This window comes from Carassius auratus, linkage group LG44F (assembly GCF_003368295.1).
Source record: "Carassius auratus strain Wakin linkage group LG44F, ASM336829v1, whole genome shotgun sequence".
Lineage (NCBI taxonomy): Eukaryota > Metazoa > Chordata > Actinopteri > Cypriniformes > Cyprinidae > Carassius > Carassius auratus.
In genome coordinates, this window is record NC_039298.1 from 1,186,401 (window position 1) to 1,207,082 (window position 20,682).

The window sequence follows — 20,682 nt, forward strand, 5'->3', positions numbered from 1 at the left end:
CTGTCGAGCTAATCGGCACAAGGTCCGGGTGGCTCTGTTCAACGCAACACAAATGAACGGGAACAGAAAAGAAGTCTTCTGATGTAGCTCTCTATTCCTGTTTGTATTAATGTACCAAATGTCAGTTTCACATCAGATATGGCCACGGAGAGTTTTGCATTCGATAGCTCCAGTTTCCATTCACTTTTTTTTCTTAACATCTCCTTCCATGTAAGTTTTGGACTAGCCAATGATGCAGACTTTTAATTTTTGGGAACTATTTATTTGTTTCAGTTGAAAATCCTTTTTAATCTTAACTTGTGTCACAATAACTAACCCCTTTCCCCTGCAAGCACTTATCTAAATGAATATTTTGAAGTGGGTTTTTTTTTCTGGAACGCTGGAAAAACACCAGAGACTGAATGCAATGCAAAAAGAGCCAGAGATCATGTGGTGTGTGTTCTATCTGTTTTAATTCCACTAACATGAGATCCAGATCCCTCCGCCCCGCCCCCCCTCCACAACAAATAACAATAATGCTGAGTGTTCCGTATGAAAGTTCTAAGACAGTTGCTAGGCAGCCCAACCAGCCAACTCCAGTCACCCTGAATAACTACAGCCACATGCAGCTTAGGCAAGTATCAAAAGAGTCAACAAAACAGCTAAAAACAGATCGAGTAAGTATTAGTACAAATAAAACTAAACCGCAACTCCTAATAGAAAACAGTATTAATCAGAGAAGCACATGAAAAGCATTACTTACTGCTCCGGTAACAAGACTTTTATATCAAAGTTACAGTATAAGCCATGTGTCAAGTCTTTTTGATCTTAGGTCTGCGCTCGACTGAGAAAGATTGGACGCATTATTCACCAATGAGAAATCAAACACTTGACGACTGAAGTAGAATGTCTTGCACAAGCCCAATCTGACACAAGTATTCTTTCATACTGACTTTTGGTTTGTTTCCAATGATTCTTTAGGAAAATGAAGAATTGAATGAAACCCATCACTAAATGCTCCCCTAGCAAACTCAGAAAAGGGTTCATACTCTCTCTCTCTTTCTCACATGCACCTACAACAAATCTGATGTTGGCTTGATGGTGACTGGCATCCCATGAGCACACATCAAGCTAACAAAACACTCTGCATTCTCCAATCCACAATGAACACATTTTTAAATGACAAACAACTGCTGTCTGCCTGTCTGCCCCCCAAACAAACACACACACACACACACACACACACAGTCTCTCCTCCACACTCTCATATCCAAACACACACACACACATGACGGGCTGGTGAGTATGAAGCTGGAACTGTAAAAGCGTCAGCGTTGTCTCTCGCTGTGCTGACTCAAAAGGTTCTTTGTGGAGTTGGCTTTAGTTTTCCCGGCCCTCTTCTGTGTCCTCGCCGTCGGCCTGATTGTCAGAGGTCCACAGCTGAAAACATTCAAACGGGGGAGCATTAAAGCGTGCACACCCTTATCTATCCATTGAAATAAACATGGAAGTTTAAAAGGGTAGAAAGGAGCATGACGTCCAACTTAAGTTTCAAGGTGTTTTAGTAAGAAGTACGAATGTCACATCACTAGCTATCTTGAGGATTATTTCAAGATTTACTCCTCATTAACATTACTCTTTATAATCGAGATCATGTACTGTAGGCAACGTTGCATTTTCCGTATTTTGTTTCCTTTGCATTAAGTGTCAGAAAAGCTAGATCTGAATGTAATTCAGGGTCGTGCTGTGGTGTGAGATTCTCAGCTGTACTGGGTTAATATCAGAGAGTAAGGACTCACTGTCAGATTGTCTCGGAGTAGCTGCATGATGAGTGTGCTGTCTTTATACGAGTCTTCAGTTAACTGGTCCAGCTCAGCAATGGCATCATCAAAAGCCTACATAAGCACAGATACATAGATTAATAAATAATACCAAGCTATATTCTGTGTGTAAGCTTTGAGCCCCATGAGCACCCATACTAACCTTCTTGGCCAGTTCACAAGCCTTCTCTGGAGAGTTCAGGATCTCGTAGTAAAAGACTGAGAAGTTGAGGGCCAGGCCCAGGCGGATGGGATGAGTGGGCTGCATGTTGTCTTTGCTGATGTCAAAGGCGGCCTGGTACCCTTCTTGAGACTTCTGGATGATGTCTGTGTACAAACACACCACATTATTTATGCAAGAATCCTTTAATACTTTCCCACACAACAGAACAGATTACGGTCGACCATATACTCTACTAGACAAACTAAATACATTTATTCACAAAATGATGCATGCATTAAATTGGTGAAAAGTGACAGTAAAAACATGAATAAAGTTACAAATTATTTGAAATAAATGTTGTTCTTTGAACATTCGATAAAAAAAAACTAAAAAAAAAGAAAAAAAAAAACGAAATTTTAAAATAATCCTGAAACCGATTACTAATTAAATACATTTTTGATTAAATTACATTTTTGTTAAACATCATTTAACATGATGGTTACTGTTGCAGAAACAATTAAAAAATCCAAAACATGCATTTCATTGTTTTTCCATGGCTGAAAATTTTCTTCTCCTCTACACTTCGGAGAGGTGTTAACAATAGTTAATATCATGGTGCATTAAAAGCTTGTGGTTGCCTGTTTTGATTGATGCTCAGAGAGAAATAGATATATTATAAAAGAGAGGCAGCTCTGTAAAGAGCGTTTGACGTGCTGTGCCAGATGAGCAGCTATTGTTCATTTGAAGAGATTCAGGAGACCGTGGCCGAGTGCTGCATGTATTAAAGCCTACTGCTGAAACCCATCAGCCAGATGCTGTTGCAATGGTGATGATCACACTGACAGTAATCGGTCAGTGGCTGCTTATGCTCAAACAGATGAGCCATATTCGCTTTCAGTCAGATCATTCACTCCTGCGCTGCCATAGAAACACACCAGGCGCTTAAAAATTCATCAAACCCTGCAGGGAGAAGCGGCAGCCCTAATAAACCCATGCATCTATCGGAAAGAGTGAATTATTACTTCCACAGACGGACTCAGCCGAAGACCACATGTGGAGGGCAATCACTCACTGATGAAACAAAACGAGGTGGAGAAGAACTGTGCGGCGCATTGCTTTCTGCAACAAAACTCAGGGACGTCGTGCGGCGTCTCAATCTGCCGAGACCCGCTCATGAATCGTATGTGATGAGAGAAAGACTGGATGGTGGAAGAAGAAACCACAACATTTGCATTGTCCTCGCCGAAAGCACACAGAAACGGTGTCCAAATCACTCGACTGGATTGGTTCTTCGTTACAAAGCAGGGGAATGAGCTACAGTGAGAATATCTCATGCAGGTATGAAACAGTCACACTGGATGTCCTCAAATTAATCTGCAAGCAGCTTGTGTCTCCAGAGCTTCACGAACTAGGACACAAGAGCTCCAGCCTTCATTTCCACATTTATAATTAAAGCCCTGCGTCTGTGGCTACTTCATGAGACTTCTATAACGAGGGGTTAATTGATTGACCTCTTGAGTTCAAAAGCATCACACAGGAAACATCACACTCTCTTCCAAACAAGAGCAGCATTGCTAACAGCTCGCTATTCTAAAAGGTACAAGAATGCATAAGATGGAGCTATTATATCTATTCTCTGAAGTTCTTGATCAAGAAAGGAGATTTCACCTGACACTTGGCTTATAGCAATGCATTCTGAGACCGTCTTCTCCATGAGATGCTGTCATATGTTGGCTGAAGCGAGGTGTTTTGTATAAGGCTGCATACTGTTTGTGTTGGCGTGCGTAAGATGCTTCTAGGTGGGCAGCTAGAGAGTTTGGAGGTGAGCCAGTGTACTCGCTCGAGGACAAACAAATCAGTAAAATCCCTACCGAAGTTATGTAAGCTTATTCATGTGGACATTATTGCTCTGTTCCAGAAGCTAGTGGGCTGTCAATCTGGACAGCATTTCAAGACACACTCACTGGCACGATCCTGATGCTCATCTAGCCAAAATCTGAGACATATGGATTCAGAAACTGTTAAAACACAACACAGACCACACAAATGTTCTGAAAAAATACTAAGGCACTTTTGTTATTACTATTTGTGTGTTTAATAGTGCTACTGTATATAATTAATACCGACTTAAAATTATAATGCAATTCAGAAAAAATAAAATGGAAAAAGGCACTTTTCTTAGGGCCTTAGTTTTGTATACCTCTAAGTGTAGCTTACATCCTGAACCATTTCTGTTTTAAAAGAGAATTTGTGCAGCATTTCCTTAATAATCATCCATCAAGGGCGTGGAGGCACAAGTAAAGACCTGTTCCACTGCTAGCGACCAAAACCCCCAAAACACGCACGTGTGTGACTGAGGTGTGGCTGCACATATGCACAGCCTCAAACTCACAGGCACCATGCTGGACACCTAAGACCGGCTAACACTCAGATCGGGTTCTCAAATCAAAATAAAGGAGATTAGGAAAAGCCCAATGTGTATATATCTTAATGTAGTTCAGGAGAAGCTCACCGGTTTTCTCCTCTCCTGTGGCCACCTCAGCCAGGTAACGGTAATAGTCTCCCTTCATCTTCAGGTAGAACACCTGGCTCTCTGCTGGAGAGGTGCTGCGGATCAGAAACTTGTCCAGGAGATGCTGCGGACGAGAGACACATGAGCAGGTCAAGACCGTAACATGTTACAAAATAAATGTTAAACACATTTGCATTATTTTTCTCTAAAGATTTCCCTTTTTATGGAAAACGTCACACACCTCATAGCTGCTCCAATTACCTGATGGCAAATACTGGCCAGTCATGGTCTGTTCTACACGTTATGTATCATTTTTTGAAAGTGACTGGACTGTAGATTCATTTGCTTTCCAGATTGATCCATAACATTTTTGTACAGCTTTACTCACTTGTGTTCTGCCCTTGTTTTATGTCTGTTTGCAATGTTGTTGGATTTTCTACCAAAAGCCTTACTCAGCCAGATGCATGTATTCACTTTAGGTGTGAACAGCTTTGCATTTTCCAATTCACTTTAGTTTTTGATGTAAAATCCTTCTTTCTTGTCACATTAATTTTGTGAGGAACATCAAGTCTACCAGCGAACGCGCCTCATACCTCATGAGTTTAACATGCCGCTTTATCTCATCATCTAATGGGCTTGACAAGTTGTTCATGTCGAAAGTTGTTCAGAGGACGCAAGACGTAACATCCAGCTGCTTGTTTCTTTGCAGAAGCCAACTTCAACCCATAACCCTCCTAATGCCAAATTAAACATCACAATCTTCTGGATGCAGTCTAAATAACATCTGTAAAATGGAAGGAATGTCATAAATGCAAAGCATAACATTCCACGTGCCAGCGTTTAAGATGCCTCAGGCGGCAATCCAACTAAAACGGCCCAGTACGAGGAGAGGCAATGGCCCCGTCTGATTCATTAAAGCCTTACTCGTCTGATTCATTAAAGCCTTACTCGGTTGCACAAGTCTCACCTCCAGTTTCCTGAAAGAAAGAACTCTGTATCTAAAACTACTCCAGAGGAAGAGCTGATTTGGTGACCATTCAAACAAAGGACTCCATTGTTTGGCTTGTCTGGATACAAACCAATGACTGGCTGACGAGCTGCCACAATGTCTTTAAAGAGGACAGCGTTTCATTAAAGGTGCAGTAGGACATCTTGGAAAATACTAACTTTAGCCTGACGGCACTGAAAGAGTACGTCCCACCCTCCCTGCAAATCACTGTTCATAGCCACGCCTCCTGAACGCGTGACAACATTACTACAATACACCATGTGTCACTGACTGTTGAGAAAACTTTATAGTACAGTTAGTAACAGTACTACAATACCAAGGAAGGAAGGAAGGAAGGAAGGAAGGTCAGGTTGTTGATGTTTGCCTGCCTTTCTCCCTGTCTGCACAGATTTCATTGAACGCGCTGATGACTGTCTGCAGAGTTAAGCAAATACACAAGCTGACAGGCAGGTAAGAAAGCCTATTATAATGTTCAGATTGAACATTTTGATTGGACAAACATTTCCTGGGTCCTACACCTTCCACAGAATATATAAATACATTTACACCTATCAGGATGTGAAGAGACTTTCAACCAGCATGACAAAAAATGTTTCTGAACACAATCTTCTTTGTCAAAGTCTTGTTGATCAGGTGAATGAAAAACGCTTTAAAGAAGATTTGTTTTTTTTATGAATCTTGCTCCAGTTCTTTATTCCTGCCCCTAGTTCTGGCTAATACCAAAAAGGAAGACCTTGCTGACAGGAAACATTTCACCATATCTTATTTAAGATGGCTCTGAACAGTCATGATCCCTATCAGCGGGGCTGTCCCTTTCGAAGCTCACCAGAACGTCTTTGCAGATGGCCTTCAGCTCGGACTCAATCTTCTCACGGTACTCTTTGGCCATCTGCTGTTTGTCACTGCCCTCAGTCTTCTGCTCGATGCTGGACACCACCCTCCAGGCGGACCGGCGAGCGCCCACAACATTCTTGTAGGCCACAGAGAGCAGGTTTCTCTCCTCGTCGCTCAGCTCCTCTCCCAGCTCAGTCACTTTCTTCATGGAGTCGGCCATGTCATCGTAGCGCTCGGCCTGCTCCGCCAGTTTGGCCCTCTGCACTTGTTGGCTCTTGTCCATGGCTGCTTGGTTCTACAGGAGAAACATACAATTTCAGGAAGATATATTATGTAGACTTATCCTTTGTGGTATCACAGGGTACTAAATGCTTTGCTAACTGGAGCTCTCAACTAGACAATTCAATCTGGCTAAAGATCAATCGGATAGAATCAAATGTGCTGAATACATATTAAAAACTCTATTATGCTGAATTGGTAATAGTTTTTGAACTCAAGAAGAGATCTGATCCGAACAGATTTACAGTATGATACATTCCCCAGTGCATAATTTGAATCGTATAGTTAAATTCTCAATTGTACATGTCAGAAACCACATAAGTATTTGTTTTGCATAAAGACTTGTCCTTAGAGCGTTGAACATTAAACGGGACCAGAATGTGTTACATTAAATGTGTTTTATTGGATGTATTAAGTATTGGTTTTAAGTGCTACACAACAGAAGTAGTATTCTTGTTAAAGCCGTAAATGTACTTTTGTATAGTGTGAAAATAATTACTATATCCAGATAAATTCATATGTGCATGTTTAGTCTGTTTTTCTTTATTATGGTGGACATTTTTTTTTTTTAGAATGTTGTGTTTATATTTTAATTATTTTTGCACAAAATGTATATCATAGCCTACATAGATACTGTCATTATTTTCATAGCCTTCACACTATTTGGAGGACACCATTGGATAAGATGGAATAAAATCATTTAAATAATTTTTAATCCAGTTAAACAAAGACATAAGCAACAATTTAATAAATTAATAAAATAGTCATTAGTTGCAGTCCTAACTTTCTCAGCTCCCACTGGCAGTAGACACAGTGCATCACCGTTCCTTTGCATAAAGGCTGCTCAACTATTACATCACATACATACTCTGCCATTTATGGCGCCTGGCATCAACTCTCACTGAAAATGAAGGACTTCCGGTCTCCGCAAATTGCAGACAATCCCAATTGAAGCGGGGCAATTTAGCTAAAATATTTTGACAATGCTGAATATATTTAATTAAACATTTATTAATTCAAAATTTAATTTTTAACACATTAAACGCCTGCTCACACCAAGAACTATGATGATAAATATAACTACAGCAAAAAATGCTTTGAAAATGATTCAATATTACCAACAATATTGTTCCTTCATGCCTAAACTCACAGAATTAAAAAAATTATTAAAACTTTGTAGTTATTCTTACTGTAATCGTGTTTTCAGCTATAACGATCCAAACCAATGGACGACACTGTTGGGTTTATTATAAGCGCACTTCAGTTTTTTCATAACAATAATAAAAATATTCGTAATTACGTAATGCGTGTAGTCGAGCTAGTGCAAGACGAGCATTTCTGTTTAAAAAGTAACGTTAAATCAATTTTTTTTTTTTAAGAAAATGACCGATCGTTTTGCTAGATAAGACCCTTATTCCTCGGAAGTTTCCTTATTCTGGAAGTGAGCTAATCCTTTAGTTGTATCAAATATGCGGATGTGTTTAACATAACACTGGCTGAAATGCACATTTTTTGTTTCCAAATACTTTTAGAGCATTACCCTGCACTGAAACAGGGAAGAGTACACTTCTAAGAATCTAGTAGTCGGCAAATACTGACATCTTGGCCGATTTATAGGGCTTTCACATTATAAGATTGAGAAATTAGAGGAATGCGGGCCTTGAGACCCCCAGAAACGATGACTTTAATTCACCCAACCGACAGCCATTCATTTTACATGTGATGTGAGAGAAAAGGAGTGAAAATGGCCAAAAATGCGGACATGACTCCGCCGACCACGCCCAGTCCACACACCAGCCCAACAGCAACCAGCGAACAATATTTAAACAAGACACCCTTTTTTATATATCTTAATATATAAAAAAGTCTGATCTCGCTTCTGATGTCCGTCTGATTACGGTCCATCCGGGAATTCATGCGCGCGAACTCCTCGCGCCCTGCGCCCGAGCGAGCGCGTGCCCGTCCGCGCTTTACCTGACGTTACCTTCCTAACGTCCGCTTTGTCTCGATCACGAAGCCACGCTAAACATTTTATCTTACAACGGCCTTTTAGACAGTGTAAATATAGATTACACTTTGCTGACAAAGACCAAAACACCAATTAATTTTCATAAGCAAATTCAAAAAGAGACACACTGTCGATACCTTCAACTGACAGGAACTCGAGCAGTGAGGTAAACGCCCTACTTTCCGCCTCATGTGCCCGACATGATCTGGCTTGCCAGACATCCTCCAGGATCCTCTAATTCACACTTTTACACTTATATTCTGACTAACACGTGAATAATAACAGATTAAGTGACATTTGTGAGCGGAGGAGGACGACTCATCCTTCCGTTGTCTGGAAAACTGAAACGGTCGAAGAGCTAAAAACGCGGGAAATAGCGTTTATTAAATCCCGTAACAGCCCCAACTTCATTTTAGGAGTAAAACTTGTCATTCTGGTATCATCCGAGCCGTTACTGAGTCATTTCTCAAGCAAAAAGCTTTGAAGCATCCCTAAGGCAAGTAACGTTACTTTTTTTTTTTTTTTTTTACAAACAATTTGCGTCTTTTCGAGTGATAGCTCGGTTAAAACAAGCAGACTCGGAAGACAGAAATACAGCTCTTATTTATGCAACAACACCGAGAAGAGTTGAATGAAACGAAAGTAAGCCAACCTGTGAATGAGAGACTGCTCGCTCTGTGTCCGGCTGCACGGATCCGCTGCCACTCATCGACTGAGGCGCGCGGCGCGGCCACGGGGTCTCCCGCGCGCTCTCACGCTGCGGGAGCAGGGGCATGACGTCAACCGCTGCCTGGGCAACGGGCATTCTGATTGGCGTGAACCGCGCGACCTGGAGCGCGCTCGATTCCGAGGAATCTAACGAGGAGCACGAGTTTAACCCTTCATACAGTCTATGTGAAGAAAACTCTCTATAGAGCTCAAACTCGAGGAGACAAAAAAAAAAAATCACTTTCATTATGAGGTGCAAAATTCTGATGAGATTATGATAGCTTGCCTTGTAAATTAGTGGTTTCTTTTTAACAATATAATAGACTACATAAAGAACATATCGTCTCCCAATAATAGTCTTATATCTTGATAATTAAATGCTTAGTTTTATGATTAAAGCTCTGTAGTTTTACTGTGAAGGCGAAACATAATGCGATTCAATACAATGATGACTGAGAGATGAACAAGTGAAGGTTAGGACTACACAAAATACGATTTTTCAAAAAATAAATAAATATATACATACACACACACACACACACACACACACATATATATATGGATAATCAGTTAAACCAGTGTTGCTTCAGTCCTGTATGTTCATCTTAGAACATTATTAAAAGAATACATAGAATAGAATAATAGAATAAAAGAAAGGCACATGGTTCTAAGAATAATATTAAAAAGCCTTTTATTTGCTAATAATGTACATATTGTGAGGGACACATCAGAAGACATGTAGATGTGAACATGCTTAATATGTAATTTACATGAATTTATATATATATATATATATATATATATATATATTAAACAGTAATACTAAATTTATATTACTACAAAAAAATTAAATTTGTATTTTAAAATGGTATTGTTTCTTTTATTTTCTCAGCTGTAGTGGATGTCATGCATCAAAGTGTTAATGAAACAGATGTATTACTCTGTGTAGATTTATTAGATTTTTGACATGTGTTGCTTAATAGTCTTGCTCATACACCCTTGGTTTTGCTGTAGCGGGGTTTGTCATAATGTAGTACAACAGTTGACCCAGAATACAATGATACATCAGTGTGTCAGACTTTTTGTGTACTACTAGATACTGTCAAAAAAAAAAAAAAAGACAAGACAAAGAAGACAGCATTGTCTGATCAGCAGCATGGTCTGAACACACAGCATCAGAGCAGCTCGGATGAACTAAACTGGAGCAGAAGAACCAGATACTAATAAAAGCAATTATCTCCCATCGAGGTCCATAAAGGGAACATGTTCTAATTTTTAATAGGGTCAGATTTTCTCATTGGAATGCTGTGTTAAGATGTTACAACCCAATTTATGTGTAAAGTCACACCCGGATTATGAGATCTCAATCCTGCTGGCATGGTTTTCAATGCTAAATTATTTATGTAATTGTTATGTGAGTCTCTAAAGATAATTGTTGTTGCTCAATAAGCGACACTTTCTCAAATGTCAGATTTAGACTCATAAAGAGGGATTTTCACCCCACCCTCAGCCACACCTCAACACGCTCAGCGCTGATATACCTGCTTGATTATCATCGGTGAGTCACTGATGACACAGACCAGGTCATTCACACAAATCAGCTCAAGCCAGGGAAAATGAGTTACACTCATAGCCAACAAAGAAAGAGAAAAAATGCATTTGAGTAAATTAGTATGATTAGGAAAAAAATTACTCGTAACCGGCATTGCATAATTATGCATAACAGGCACAAATCCGGAGTTGTTTATTGTGACAGCTATATACATTTGATAAACTGTAACTCGACCTAGTTTGAATTAAACAGAAAATGTGTTTCCCGCCTTTAAAATGGTGATTTTGGCCTGTCACACCTTCCAGGTCTTGACCTTATGCGTCACAATTGTGAATTTATATTCAATTCATTCTTATTCAAATCTATTTTTAATCACAAACTAATTCAAACTATTGTTTTAGGAGTTTCAGGGCCCATTTTGTACCCTTTCTGTTTGAAAGTCTTCCCAGGCAATCATTTCCGGTGAGTGATCTGCTGTGTTTCATTGCGATACCGTCTCTCTCTCAGAAGGCTTTTTTGGAGGGTGTGTCTGGCTGCAGTCCTGACTCGTCTCAACATGCAGTGCAACTTCCTGTTCGTCCACATCACTGCCTGCTTTCTCCTGAGTGAGAGCGGGACAAATAGGGATTGGCTCTTTGGAAAGCATAGTGTCATTGGTTATCTTGTGATAAAAGCACCCTGTGGTTAAATGCCTGAGCTCAGGGCGGAAGCAGTTAATAATCTAAATAATCACATTTTGTTTCTTTGCAGCCTGAAATGAAGATGGCACAGTTTTTGTTTTATCCTGCCGTATTTACTCCAAGAGATAGATATAATGCCAACATGTCAGAAAAAAGGATCACTTGTAAACTTAATCAGGTGTAGCTATGTATGAGAGGATTGCAAGAAAAAAGCCACTCCTCAAGAGTCAAGAAAGACCACATGCAGTCACGACTGAGTTTTGTCAAAACACACTTTGAAGAATCTGAGGCAGATGACACGAAACCTGAATTATTTGGCCTCGGTACCAAACGATGTCTGGTGGAAATGTGTCAAAACCTGTGATAATTTAAAGAAAACAAGGCGACAAAAGTATTGAATCCAAGAGTTGGTGATAATACAGCATATTGAAAAGATTAACAAGCAGTTTTCAAAAAGCTGGTTACTTTTTTTTAAATGGATCACCAAAATAGGTGGATAACTTTAGGTTAAAGCGATTTCAGTTAGCAGAGGTGGAAAGTAACGAATTACATTTACTCGCGTTACTGTAATTGAGTAGCTTTTTTGTGTACTTCTACTTTTTAAAGTAATTTTTTAAATCTGTAATTGTACTTTTACTTAAGTATATTTTGTTTGAAGTATTGTACTTCGCTACATTTGAAAACACATTAATTACTGAGTAAAAAAAAAAAAAAAAAAAATCGCTCCCTGGAAACTACGTCAGTAAATAATGGGCAGGAGGGCAAACTGGCGCTAAAATAACAAGAAAGATGCAGACGGACAAAACAGGCGTTAGTGGTGCAGACACCGCTGAAAACGAAACCCAGTCATATTCTGAAGTTGAACTCGAAGGAAATGAAGTGAACCCTTGGCCATATTCATGCTCTATTATTCAGTGTAAGCTGTGTTTACCTAGAGACACCAACTAGCAGATTATAAAATCTCGACATCAACCCTTCGCAAGCATGTAGAGGTAAGCTAAATAATTGCATCGTTGCATTGGTGGCTAAAATGAAGATTTGACATTTTAGCAAGAGGTTTTGCACAAATTAGCCAAAAAGACTGGTGCGGACTGTGCGATATATATGGTCTGCGATAATATCATTGTTGTTTTAACAATGTGCGCGCGCATTTACAGTGCGTTCTTTCACTGTGTGATTCAGTCTTTTAAAGCGCATTTAGAATGATCACAAAATTGAAGATATAGGGGCAGAAATTTACATATTTATATAATTTCAAATATTAAATCAAAATCACACAAAGAATGATGTCTTTTCCTCCAAAAATCATGATTATATATATATATATATATATATATATATATATATATATATATACACAATAATTATATAATATAATATTTTTTTTACAATAGGTCAGTAAACAAGTTAATTAAGAGACTTGCGTTTTAGATACCAGATTGCCTGTTTTTGCTCTATTTTTACAACAAAAAATAATTCCAAACACAGCCACCAAAGCACAGTTTTGCGTCTCTGAGCAACGTGACAGTGTTTCGTTCCTGAATGAATCAACCGTTTAAATGATTCGGTTCAATCCCAGTGACTCACTTATTAACAGTGACTTGCTGACACATACTGGCAATTTTAATTTCACATTTAAAGTATCTTTTGATTTTTTTTTTTAAATAATTAATTTCTTATCATTTCAAATGAGTATTCAACATTTTATGCCTTGTATATCAAAACATTATTCATGCATTTATAACTGCAGATTTGTAAATGCATTCTTGTCCTGCACTAAACAGTGTGTAAATACATCTAAATGCCACTTCCGAAGCAGCTTCTGCATTTCGTCTGCATTGATAAGATGAGTTTGTTGATACTGATTTGCCTGGTAACAGCCCAAATGTCTTATTATTCTAAATAACTGATTTCTTTAATTAAAAACAACTAGTTTGAGATTAATATGCCTATCCCAGGGGTGGTAACTCAGTTCCTGGAAGGCCGTAGCCCTGCAGAGTTTAGTTCTAACCCTGCTCCAGCACACATATCATGTAGTTTTCAAATAAACCTAAATGATTAGATTAGCTGGATCAGGTTTGTTTAATTAGGGTTATATCTGAACTGTGCAGGACTGTGGCCCTCCAGGAACTGAGTCTGACACCCTTGGTCCCATTTTTGCCTCCTCACCACTGTTAAAATGTAACTAAGTAATTTTTACTCTGAGTAAATTTTAAACGAGCTACTTTTTACTTTTACTTGAGTAGATTTTTAGACTGGTACTTTTACTTGTACTTAAGTAAAATTTCATTCATGTAATGGTACTTTTACTTGAGTAGAATATTTTTGTACTCTTTCCACCTCTGTCAGTTAGTTGCCAAGAGAACACTTCTAATTTTTAAGTTTTAGAAGTTACAATTTTCATCTAATATATATATATATATATATATATATATATATATTTTTTTTTTTTAAGTTTTAGTTAATAATAGCACAGCATAGGACTGTGTAAATCTGCATGTATTGAGCTAATGTAAAACCAGTTTAAAACATCACTGGGCCAGATCTCCAGACATGTTTAGGTCAAACAGGCCGAGTCCGATTCTGTTGGCTTCAGCTGTGATTAATGACCTGCTGTGATGCTGTCAAGCTAATGATGCATAATAACTGCCCTAGAAACACCGTTCCTTGTTGCCACTGTCAATTCGTTTTCAATTCACACATTGAAGGTATATTTAGATCAAGTTTTTGGACTCCGGTTTCTCACCAGCTGTGTTGAAGACATGCCTCACAATGACTTAAAGTAAAATTTTATTAAAGAGATATATTACATTGGTGTGGGAACCAGGCGGCTTGAGCAGGAATATCAAACATTGAGGCGATATTGTTTGAGATAACTTCAGCAGCAACATTAAGTTAAGATTACAGTAACCTCGGGCACATCCAGTGATTCACAGAAACGCATCAGATTCCGGTTTCAGTGTACAGATCCAGTTTGTTTGGGAAAGCAAAATTAGTAAAAAAAAGAAGAACATTTTTCCATATCCCTTTGCACTCATCTATGACTTCTCTAACAAGCAAAAGCAGACAAATATGTCTGTAACTACCACATTTATGTTACAGATGATCAGTTGACAATCACTGGTAGTGTTCTAATTTCCCTCAATCTATTAAATGACACAAGTGAGATGAGAAAAGAAAGCATGTGAGTGCTGATCGTAGCGAAGGCAATGCTCTGAAGCTGTGTTGAGAGGGAAGCTAAACGTCATCAGTCTTTGATCCACGGGATTCACGTCTGCAGTGAAGGGGAAGATGGATGTATAAAACTCAGGTAAGAGCGCTGATCTTGTCCTGATGAATCAAATTTGAGATCAGGACTCTTATCGTGATGTTTTACACAATGGACCTCGGCCGGTTACGCCTCCACGTCCTCCAGCTCTGGGGGAAGAGGGCTCTTGGGGTGCTTGCTCTCAAAATGCTGCTTGAAGGTCTTGGGATCTGGCATTTGTGACTGCAAAACAGAGAGGTTTCACGGTTTAGTTCACCACGTTATGGCTCAAGGAAGTCAGGTCTGGCTTCATGGTGTGAAACGAACACTTTGCATGAACCAGGGGCGACCGAAATCACATTAACTGTATTCTGATTGTCACAGTTTCTGCGGCTCTTGATTAATTTACCATAATCCTGTAAACATTGTTCAATTGGCATATTGGTTCTCTTGCATTAGTAATGCTGATGGGGTTGCTAGAAGAGCTTAAATCCACCAATCAGAGCTTTTTATTTCAATGGACACAATTCGACTTTAAATTAATTACATAAAAACACACACACACCGTAAAACTTTAGTTTAACGACCAATTCTCACTAATAATTAGTTGCTTGTTAGCATGCATACTAGCACACTGGCTGTTTATTAGTTCTTACAAAGCATATATTAATGGCTTATTCTGCATGAGCATATTTTATACCCCTTAATCCCTTAATTAATCAATATCACCAGGTAGAAAATTAAGATTTCACTGACGCAAAAGTTGTAGTAAGTGTGTGTGTGTGTGTGTTTTATGCAATACAGAACACAGATTGTTTCAAAACAACTTAACATTTACAAAACAGAAAAATAACAGTCTTGTGAAAGTCATTATGAAACAAATTACGTTTAAGATGTAATGCAGCTGTACAGAAGACAATAGTGTCATTATTCATCTCAATTCAGTTCACCAACCGTGTCAATGTTGCAAAGTTCATCAATTATGAAACAAGTTCAATTCAGCTATGAGCAGCTCTACAGTGTCATTGTTTAGTCCAGGTCTGTTCAATGTTAATCCGGTCTAATAACCATGTCCATGTTGAAAAGTTAGTGTCATTATTCATCTCAATTCAGTTGAAAGTTTGTTCTCATCCAAAAGTGTCAGTGCAGTTAAACTGGTAATATTAGTGGATATCTATTAAACCCTAAACAGAGCAAGTGAAAGCTGACAGTAGTGGAAAAAAAACTTTCCAGTGTAGCCATCTCCACGGGACAGTGTAATACAGCCAATCTGTCTTCTTTCATGGGGTCTATTGTCGTTTTAATAAGAAATCGGTTGACAATTTTGCTGTTAATTTCAGAAATTTCACTGTTGCAGCCTTTGAGAGAGCTTTACCAGATTTCTTTTTTTCTCGTTTTTATAAAGAGCGTGTAATATATATACCAAAAATAATAAATCAGTTAACTAGATGAGATAAAATGAACCCTGTATATGAGCTGACGTTCTCTTGATTTGTGTCTTCGTGAATTCTGATGCAAGATAGAAAAACAATTCTCAAATGAGGAAAATACTAAATATGATTATAGTTAAAATAAGAACGATTACTCACTAAGTCGTTAATGTGAATCCCTAAAATAGATTTATTATAAAAGTGCTGTCAGACCACTGTTAATCTTTGCAGGAGAAATCCAATTATTTCAATAGGAATCCACCTAATGGGGAATTTTGTGAGATTTCCCCCCGCAGATTTCACAAAGGGTTCAAGCTGGTCATGTAGATTCGCCGTATTACTCAAAAGAAAGCTGTTTGCTTTGATAACTTCTATGTGAGCTGTGCTTCTAACAGCACTCACACCATGGACTTTTGACTAATGTGACCATGGCTTTTTTTTTAGGTTTACATTGAAATATCAGTTTCAAAATCACAGACTTCTAATGAGGTTTTGGTACTTCACCACTGTTGCTCTGTACATGCGTCATACCATCTGACACATCTTTAACCGACAGAACCGGTTCTTGACTCGTGAACGAGTCAGTCTAGTGTTCATTATCTGGTTTGGCTCGGCGTTCATCTTCAGTTCTCTCTTCACAGCAGTTCAGTCAGTGTACTGTTTGAGTAAATGAATTACTCCGGGATATTGGTTTGTTTTAACTCAGAGGGAGTGTCAGCCACATTAAACAAGTTAACAGCTTAAGTCATTAGTGGATTAATGCGTAATGGAGACGTGAACCGTTTAAAACGATTCAGTTCGATTTGGTGAACTGGTACAAGAAGATCCGGTTACATCGAATGATTCATTTGCGAACCAGATATCAATAAACTACAGTGAACTCTCTCTCACAACAGACACGGAAGAGAAGACAATGCTGAATAAAGTCATAGTTTTTGCTATTTTTGGATTAAAATGTATTTTTGATGCTTCAAAAAGTTCTAACGGACCCTCCGATGTCACATGGACTACTTTGATGATGTTTTTCTTACCTTTCTGGACATGGACAGTATACCGTACACACAGCTTCAATGGAGGAACTGAGATCTCTCGGACTAAATCTAAAATATCTTAAACTGTGTTCTGAAGATAAACAGAGGTCTCACAGGTTTGGAACAACATGAGGGGGAGTTATTAATGACATAATTTTCATTTTTTGGGTGAACTATCCCTTAAGCCGGGCGTAGATGGTGCAATTTTTGCTGTTGTACGTACTCGTATCATTGATGCTCGTATGGCTGTGGCTTGTATCGTGTGACAGTGATTTATGAGCCGAGACCCTCACGTGCTCCAGATGATTTTTAAACATATCAAAAAAAGTTTGGGAGCTGTTGGTTTCGTGAGGTGCGTGCAATTGAACAAGCGGATTTGTCGATCTATCTGAAGTTGACCAATCAGGAGCTGAGGAAAAACAGAGAAGAAGAAAAAAAAGACGACGGCAGCGCCACAGTGAATTTGGACTATTGAAAAGGAAGATAAACTCATTTTTAATTAACGTTCAAAAACAGTATACAACCATCAACAAGAGAAAATAAATAAATAAAATAAGAAGGGGGTGTTTAATACATTACAAACTGAAAAAACAACAATTTCAGTACAATATGTCATTACATTCAGGAACTTCATGCGATTGCTTTGGAAATCAGCAGGCCGTAAAATCGTGTCGTATACCACTGTGACTGTACAAGTTCAGATAAACTCACTCGTGACGTGTGAATAGATGTGCGATCATCCGACCGTCCGAATTCACACCACGTACGCCCAGCTTTAAAGATGCTTCATGTCTCTGAATCTCATGTGTGGCTCTCAGGTACTGGTAATTGGTAGAAGGTGTACTGACAAGTCAGATCTGTTACTTACAGTAAATAACTCTCATAGTCAGAAACAAGTTGCAGCTTGAGAGCGTAATTTCCAAACACATTCGTTGTCTACACACACACCCATATACAAACTCAGCTTTATACTGACAACATCATGGGTTCTTCTCTTCGGGTCGTTTTCAGAACATGTCCAAAGTTTATACAATTAAGTTCAGAAAGCATAAAAAGTGCAATCTGTCATGAGTGGGAATTGAAACTCGATTGAAAAGAACCTCTGAGGATGATCTGTTGGGGGAAAGATAACCGGCTGTAATAGCCACTGACCCTGCAGACGCCACACGTGAACACCAGCGCCGCTTTCGCCGCCGTCTTCTGGTCGTGGCCTTTGGACTTCTTGATCTCCGCCTGCTTCTTGGCGTTCTTCTGCTGAGACTGGATTTTCTGGTGTCCACGAGCCATGCTGCTGGACTGATGTCAACAACACACAGAGACTGAAGGAGTTCAGAGTCACACAGATAAAGTCAAAGCCAGTTATCAAGCAAACAAACCGAACGCCACTTCATTTACTCCGCTAATAAAAATCTGTCTGATAAGACTTCACCAGGACTGTGGCTCCTATGGATTGGACATGAGGTTTTACACTGACCCTGTTCTGCCTTTGGCTTTGTTTAAATCAATAACAATGTCAGGTAGCTGATGTTGTGGCTTGATACAGAAATCACAGAGTGACCAGAAGACACAAAACCTGCTCCATGTTACAGGAGAATAATGTCTCCAGTTAACAGCTATTGCAGTATTTATACTTTTTAAATAAAGAATAATAGGCTAGTACACAGTAGAAACCAGTTTTAATGTTCAATGTGAGCTGTGTAAGGAGCTAGCTGTCAATACATTTTAAAGCTCGTTAGCCCATTAGCACTATTTCACAACACACTGTAGAGGCTTATCGATAATCTAGAGTTTTAAAGACGGTAAAAACGAAACTTTATATATGTAAAACCTCGCATACTTTAAGAGCTCACGTGGATTAGTTAGTGAAGATACTAGGCTTAGTTAACAACAACATATGGTTAGCCAGCTAGCATGCTGAGTGAGCACACCAACAAAACCATACCTTCCGAGCAACACACAAACACTCCTGTAAATCACGGGTGGTCAAAATGCAAATATAGGTTCTTCTTATCTGGAACTGAGTGTGTTTGGGGCATACCTGGCGAGCAGATGAGATCCGTTGTCAGCTCTGAGCGTGTTAAGAGTCCTCGTGCACGCGCTGTGACAGCTGCGCTCTTCTCGTGTAGTTCCTGCAGTAACCACAGCGGCGCAGAGCGCTAGAGAGCCGCGGGACCCTGACGTCACAGCAGCGCAGGCAGAGCCTGTCTACGGAGAGCCTTCCCACTCCCTATTAAGTCCTATTATACCGAATTTTGGTTGCAGTACCACCAGAGTTCCACTGGGGGCGATCGCCATGAGTGCAACATGTGAATGGGAGTCTATAGGGCTAGACGGCTAAATTTGTCCCTTCCATCCGATTGCCGTTGAGAAATCTCAGATCTGAATTGTAGGTTTTGCAAGTTCAACGTGGGTTATAGGTCGAAAGTTGAATGAACGAGTACTTATGTGGTCCGTGTATCATCCGATCATTCAATTATTCCATTTAATCTGGCAAACCAAAAACGAAATAACGAATCAATATTTAGTTTTTCTGTTTTTCTGTATGAACCAAATATGAAAAACTGACGTTTGTTTCATTGCTTTCAGCTCGAAACGGGAAATATAATAAACAAGGAAACCAAAACGAAATAATGGATCAAATTTACGTTTTATCAATTGTTCTTTATTTGTTGTAGTAGGTCTAACTATTTCCCACGGTGCCGTCCTGCTTGCTTTGCGCATGCGCAGTGGATAGTTTCAAAGGAATATGCGCTCACTTCCGCATATTCCTCGCGGGGATAAAGAACACGTTTTTTTTTTTTTTTTTTAACGATCACAGGCATAGTTACAGTATGTCCAATAACAATACAACACGCTATAATAAAAATCAGAGATGGTTTAAATGTCCTTTGAAATCACGCTAACCACTTGTTTTGGTATGTGGGCCATTTTAAGTAGATAATTAATTATTAAATACTATCTATCTATCTATCTATCTATCTATCTATCTACATACACACATACAATACAAATAATAAAAAAATAATTGAAAAAGAATACAGAAAGCTAGTGTTGAATGAAAAACTAGCAATTAGAAAAAATAAATAAAAATGAGATAAAATATAATTAGAATAGACAGCGCTAGAGTTCGAGGGTCAAAGATGAAAGAGATGCATTTTTAGATGTTTCTTGAAGATGCGTGTACTGCATGTAATATACACTCTAAAAAAATGCTGGGTTAAAACAACCCAACTTGGGTTATTTTGGCAACCCAACGCTGGGTCAAATATGGACAAACCCAGCGTTGGGTTGTTTTAACCCAGCCGGTTGGGTTAAATCTCTGACCCAACTTGTTGGGTTGTTTTATTTAACTCCATTATTGATTAAAATGACTACATTGCTGGTTAAAAACAAACCTGAAATAGGTTTATTAATAATAATAATAATAATA

General features: G+C 38.9%; 2 protein-coding genes across 3 annotated transcripts; both read right to left on the reverse strand.

The window, feature by feature from the left end:
• Positions 1 to 431: 431 nt before the first annotated feature.
• On the reverse strand, positions 432 to 9,412 carry LOC113068277 (14-3-3 protein beta/alpha-A-like). The gene is made up of 6 exons (XM_026240950.1): positions 9,257 to 9,412; positions 6,310 to 6,612; positions 4,475 to 4,598; positions 1,963 to 2,126; positions 1,779 to 1,874; positions 432 to 1,419 (listed from the first exon to the last, which is right to left on the reverse strand). The coding sequence occupies exons 1-6, from the start codon at positions 9,407 to 9,409 to the stop codon at positions 1,360 to 1,362; spliced, it is 900 nt and encodes a 299-aa protein (XP_026096735.1). The 5' UTR covers positions 9,410 to 9,412; the 3' UTR covers positions 432 to 1,359.
• Positions 9,413 to 14,317: 4,905 nt separating this feature from the next.
• On the reverse strand, positions 14,318 to 19,445 carry LOC113068278 (zinc finger protein 706). 2 transcript variants are annotated; one of them, XM_026240951.1, is made up of 3 exons: positions 19,291 to 19,445; positions 18,405 to 18,548; positions 14,318 to 15,034 (listed from the first exon to the last, which is right to left on the reverse strand). In XM_026240951.1, exons 2-3 carry the CDS (start codon positions 18,537 to 18,539, stop codon positions 14,939 to 14,941), a joined length of 231 nt encoding a protein of 76 aa, XP_026096736.1. In that variant the 5' UTR covers positions 18,540 to 18,548; positions 19,291 to 19,445; the 3' UTR covers positions 14,318 to 14,938. The 2 variants fall into 2 exon arrangements, with proteins under 2 accessions (XP_026096736.1, XP_026096739.1); XM_026240954.1 differs by having other exon boundaries at positions 18,405 to 18,571; positions 19,291 to 19,433.
• Positions 19,446 to 20,682: the final 1,237 nt, after the last annotated feature.